The sequence below is a fragment of the Lolium rigidum genome, chromosome 6, assembly GCF_022539505.1.
Source record: "Lolium rigidum isolate FL_2022 chromosome 6, APGP_CSIRO_Lrig_0.1, whole genome shotgun sequence".
Taxonomy (NCBI): Eukaryota; Viridiplantae; Streptophyta; class Magnoliopsida; order Poales; family Poaceae; genus Lolium; species Lolium rigidum.
This window is the reverse complement of record NC_061513.1, coordinates 276,246,160-276,251,986: the sequence shown is the minus strand read 5'-3', so window position 1 is coordinate 276,251,986 and position 5,827 is coordinate 276,246,160. Positions and strand designations below refer to the sequence as shown.

The window sequence follows — 5,827 nt, the reverse complement described above, 5'->3', positions numbered from 1 at the left end:
GACTACATCCTTGAACATAGCACCAATGTTTTATCCCTAGTGGCAACAGACACATCCATAACCTTAGAGGTTCTTGTCACCCCTCCAGATTCACGGAGACATGAACCCACTATCGAGCATAAATACTCCCTCTTGGAGTTACTAGCATCAACTTGGCCAGAGCATCTACTAATAACGGAGAGCATGCAAGATCATAAACAACACATAGACATAACTTTGATAATCAACATAACAAGTATTCTCTATTCATCGGATCCCAACAAACGCAACATATAGAATTACGGATAGATGATCTTGATCATGTTAGGCAGCTCACAAGACCCGACAATGAAGCACAATGGGGAGAAGACAACCATCTAGCTACAGCTATGGACCCATAGTCCAGGGGTAGACTACTCACACATCACTCCGGAGGCGACCATGGCGGCGTAGAGTCCTCCGGGAGATGAATCCCCTCTCCGGCAGGGTGCCGGAGGCGATCTCCTGAATCCCCTGAGATGGGATTGGCGGCGGCGGCGTCTCAGTAAAGTTTTCCGTATCGTGGCTCTCGGTACTGGGGGTTTCGCGACGGAGGCTATATGTAGGCGGAAGGGCAAGTCAGGAGGCGGCACGAGGGGCCCACACCATAGGCCGGCGTGGCCAGGGCCTGGGCCGCGCCGCCCTAGGGTTTGGCCACCTCGTGGCCCCACTTCGTCTCCTCTTCGGTCTTCTGGAAGCTTCGTGGCAAAATAGGACCCTGGGCGTTGATTTCGTCCAATTCCGAGAATATTTCGTTACTAGGATTTCGAAACCAAAAACAGCAGAAAACAAAGAATCGGCACTTCGGCATCTTGTTAATAGGTTAGTTCCAGAAAATGCACGAATATGACATAAAGTGTGCATAAAACATGTAGATAACATCAATAATGTGGCATGGAACATAAGAAATTATCGATACGTCGGAGACGTATCAGTGGCTTCGGCGCCCTGGCGTCAGATCTGGAGGCCGGCGGCTCGGTCTCCTCTCCGCCGCTATCTCTCCGCCAGATCTGGGTGGGGTCGGTCTCCGGCCGCCCGATCTGTGGCTGGGGTCTCAGCGCGCATGGGTTCCGCCCACCTGTGGAACCGGGCGAAAGCCCTGGCTGGCTTGTCCAGCCCGACGACGGCGACGCCTAGGGGCGCCGTGGTCCTCCTTGGAGGCGTCGTGGGGGTCTCCATCACCAGGTAGCGTCCCGGGTGAAAACCCTAGGTCCCCCTGGCCGGGCAGCGGCGGCGCCTCGGTGCCGTGAGCTTCTTGAAGCCGTTGCCTTGGGACAAGGTGCTCCGTGTGTTTGGCGAGTTGGTCGTGTGTTGCTCGGCGGCGCTTGGTGCGGTGCTGGATCTTGGCCTCCGAGGAAGTTCTTGGGCTCGTTTCTGCAGGCATCCTTTTTGGTGGTTCCTTGGCGTGGTGCTCATGGCGGTGGTGCTTGCCGGCGATCCGGCGCCCACGAGCCTGGGCGAGGGGATAGGGTTCCCCTCCGGAAGCAATCCTGACATGAGGGACGTCAAGGCCCGGCTCTTCTTCCCCTTCCTGCGTGCGGGCTGCTCCTTCGTCTCGGATCCCGGATCGGTGCTACTCCTCTGCAACTCCAGTTCGTCCCGTCTTGGAAGCAGGTGGCTTCTCCGGCTGGGGCAGTTCCTAAGAGACGTCTTGAAGATCGATGGCTGCAGAGCTCTGGCTAGCGCCCCTGTTCTTCGTTGCTTAGCTTTAGGACTGTCCTGTTTCTTTTTACCTGTTTCTGTTTTTGTAAGCTGTGATCAACACCCTTGTACTTCTGCCGTGAGTGGCTTAATTAATTTTAAGCTGGGCTGCAAAGCCTTCCCTTAAAAAAAAAAGCTACAGCTTCAGTTTATTTGCAGCAGCAGGAGGTTTGAACAATAATACACGTATCCTCCCTCCGTTTCTAAATATAAGACGTCTTGCTAGCTCAACTTGAACTGACAAAACTTCTTACATTTAGAAACAGAGGTAGTATGAGTATTTGATTATCAAAGCTACCCCATCCCTGAAAAACAATATTTCAGGCTACACAAGTAGTTACGGTTGGGAGGAAGGGTTTGCTCGGACTGCTGGCGTCGGTCGGCGATATGTAGGCTGAGATTGAGGACGCTTATGTCGGAGTTGATCCTCAGGTTGACTTCCCTGAACCTGTTCGCGCGGCGGTTGCCCCTGAAGATCTGGCTGATGGCGCTCCGCTTCTGGCAGCCGGCCACCAGCTCGTGCGCCTCCTCCAACGTGTTGTTCAGCTCGTCCAGCGGCCCGGCCACATCCGGGTCGGGCGTAAGGAGAGACAGAACCCCACGGATTGTGACCACGCTGCGCGCGAGCTGCTTGCACTCCGCCTTGTTCCGGCGAGCCGTCTCCGCATCCTTGATTATCTTGGAGATGAGCTCGCGCGCGTTCTGCCGCCGTTCATGGTAGGCGATGAAGATGACTAGGCTGAGAATGAGGACTTTTATGTCGGAGTTGATCCGGGCGTTGACTTTGCTGAACTCGTCGGCGCGTTGGCTGGCCCTGAAGAGCTGGGAGAGACTTGTATAGGATCTCTCCATTAGGTAGGATCATAGGATCAACCCAGAAAAAACATACTTTGAGCAGGCGAAAAAAATCTGAAAATAATAAACAACATGCATATAGGTTGTATCTACAACTCCAAGAAATTTCAGCTTAAAATCTGATCTACACTTGGAGAAACAAAAAAGACAAATTCTATTGTGAATAGTGTCAGATCTGGTTGAGTAGTATTTCACACTATTCACACTCAGATTTATCTTTTTTGTTTCTTCAAATGTATGTCGAATTTGAAGTTGCAATTTTTTGGCGTTGCATATATAACATAGATGTGTGTTGTGATTTTTTTTCAGATTTTTTGAACATGTTTTGTCTTTGCAAAAAAATTATTCTCATAGATCCTATCTAAGATCTGATCCTACCCAAGTCTTCCCCCTGAAGAGCTGGTTGACGGCGCTCCGCTTCTGGCAGGACAGCACCAGGCGGTGCGCCTCCTGCAGTATCTTATTCAGCTCGGCCAGCGGCGGCGCCACTTCCGCCGCGTCCAGCGGCAGGCGAGACAGAACCCCACCGATCGTGGACACACGGCTCGCGAGTTGCTCGCACTCCGCCTTGTTCTGCCGTGCCGTCTTCGCCTCCTTAATGATCTTGGCGATGAGCCCGCCCGCGTTTCCGACCAGCTGTGTTACCGCAGCCACATTCCCCAAGGCCCCCAACACGACTGTAAACTCCATGACTCATCCAGTAGTTAGTTGCCAACAGCTATAAGAAGAAGAGCATGAAGGGGACGTAGCCTGCTGGCTGGTATGGTACTATAGCGGAAGTTTCCGCGCTCCGACGTTATATTTCTCAACACGGAAATGGGGATTCCAGCGTTGCGACTAGTTCAAACTAGAATTAAGAACCGGTTATTTTAATATGTTTGACTTTCATGAGACATATGCAATCCAGTTTCACTATGTTTCAAAATTCAAATTATGCCACAACATATCCGATATTTACTACAGTACTGTTTTGAAGATCTCGACAGTATATATAAATACAACAGCTCAAACACAAATTAAATTTGGATATTTGATTTACTATCTATGGAGTTCTCAAATTTTGCAATCGAGGGTAGTCAGTTTTCAAGTGTTGGTGGGGAAAAAATAGCGCGACAGAGATGTAACATGGACCTGACTTGACTCGAGGGATAAAAGAGAGGGCAGAGGTTACCGTCAGCACTGATGTGACTTCACAAAGGTCAATACAAAAGCAAACAAAGGAACTGCAAGGCAAGGAGAAAGAAATAGATAGCATTATATGATTGGTTGCAACTCAGGCCAACAGGAATGGGGGAACCGGTATTATAGCCTAATCACCATATTATGTGCTATAATCAATTACTGTAGACGTAAAAAGTTTGGACTAAATTTCATTACATCACAATTTTGTCCGTATGTAGTTACTCTAAATCCATAACATAAATTTGCATTATGTAGAATAATTTAAATCATTTTGTCCTTAATCATATAATTTGGAAGAAGAAAAGTCAGGCTACTCTAGCTTAGCTGACTTTGCTCCACAAAGTTAGAGGATCCCCTCCCACGGGACATACCTTGCACAGTAGACTTCATCTTCGAAAGAATTATTGCAAATGGTATTTTTTAAACAAGTCCTTGGTTACGCTAGAGAAAACCTAAGCATGCATTTGGTCTATAATATATATGCCTAGGGATTCTTTGATTCCGACTGGACGGTCGTTTGTGAGAGTAATATTTACGGAACATCTCCACATCAAACATAGTGGATGTTACTATTTGTATTATGAACTTCAGCTATTCACTAATATCGTCTTATATTAGTGAACATAGGGAGTATCAATCTTACCCTTTCTAGAAAAGGTATAGAAAAGGGCATTCAGGAAGTGACTAGTTTCTTCGGGCATAGGAATCACACTGGTAATCTTTGAGCTTGATTGAGTCAAGCTGTTTTCTCCTATGAACATGGTATGAACATGAAAAGAGTCTATTCTAGAGCGCCTTCGTTTGCTTCTCCTGAAGTGGATGTGGGTGAGTCAGATCCTTCTCACTTTCGGAGCATAATTGGTCCTCAATTTCAAAATCAATAAAGGAAACTTCTACCTTATTTCAAGGCTCGATGCACTATTTCTCTCGCTGGAGTATGAGCTTATTTCCATCGATAACTCTTTGCTTGAAAAAATGGACTAGTGAACATTACTCGCGTGCAAGTATCCCACGGTGATCAATAATAAATTAAATAAAATGTTGGGAGAACCCACAATAAAGAAAGAAGGAGATATTTCTATATGCACATGTCAGTTGGAAAACTCACAGGTAAATTCCTAAGAAGATATCAAAATGGCCGGAGTCATGTGGCTCAATAATGACCAATGGGTTAGGATCTAGGGAAGCTTAGCTCGAATAATCAAATACTCATTGTTCTGATTAAAGTACTTAACACCATACTTAAGTTCATGTGCATGTCTGATATATGCACTGTAGAGCACAAATGCTAAGTTCAACCACAGTAATTTCAAACGTTGTGCACTTTTACGACCACATATTCACTTCAAACTCGAAGATGCTAACATCTTATTCCTGCAAGCTGCTCTGAAAAAGCGGACTTCCCAATTTGATGTCAACAAGAGAGTACTACCTGCGTGGCAAGATACACAACCTCACAACGCACCTACCCTGTGTGAAAATATAACCTTCGAAAATAGCTTCAAACAAAAATATAAATATAAACACACGCACACGTGACACAAGGATTTACGTGAAAACCTCCTCAAAGTGAGGATGGAAAAATCATGGTTGTGGACCAACCGGTTCGCGCAAGTTTCACTATAAGTAACCTAGATACATAGTCCTCTCTAGAACTTCTTAAGATTACAACACATTTCACCTTGTTGCCCACCGGCAACAACAACATCAAACACAAGAAGCAAGATACAATGAAACAGAGATACCAAAATTTCTGTCCCCTTCGGTAGAAAACTACTTTTAAACTGCACATCTAGACAACGCCAATTTTGGTATACAAGCAGACATATGAATTTCCAACATACTTACTAAAAATCAGCTCAATCGGATATCGTTTTCCTGCCCAAATTATTCGGCTCCTAAAACTACTTTGTCCTAAAACTACAACAGCCTGAACTGATAAAACCACCCTCAAAACTGAATCTCCACATACTCAAATCTCAAACCAGCTAACCAGATCAAATTACTCAAAGTATTTTTTTCAAAAATATCAAAAAAATATTAAAGTTAAAAATTTAGAAAGAATCTAAAA

At 46.1% G+C, this 5,827-nt stretch overlaps 1 protein-coding gene across 1 annotated transcript; it reads right to left on the bottom strand.

The window, feature by feature from the left end:
• Positions 1–2,013: 2,013 nt before the first annotated feature.
• On the bottom strand, positions 2,014–3,264 carry LOC124664174. The gene is made up of 2 exons (XM_047201751.1): positions 2,966–3,264; positions 2,014–2,533 (listed from the first exon to the last, which is right to left on the bottom strand). The coding sequence occupies exons 1-2, from the start codon at positions 3,262–3,264 to the stop codon at positions 2,014–2,016; spliced, it is 819 nt and encodes a 272-aa protein (XP_047057707.1).
• Between the last annotated feature and the right edge of the window lie 2,563 nt (positions 3,265–5,827).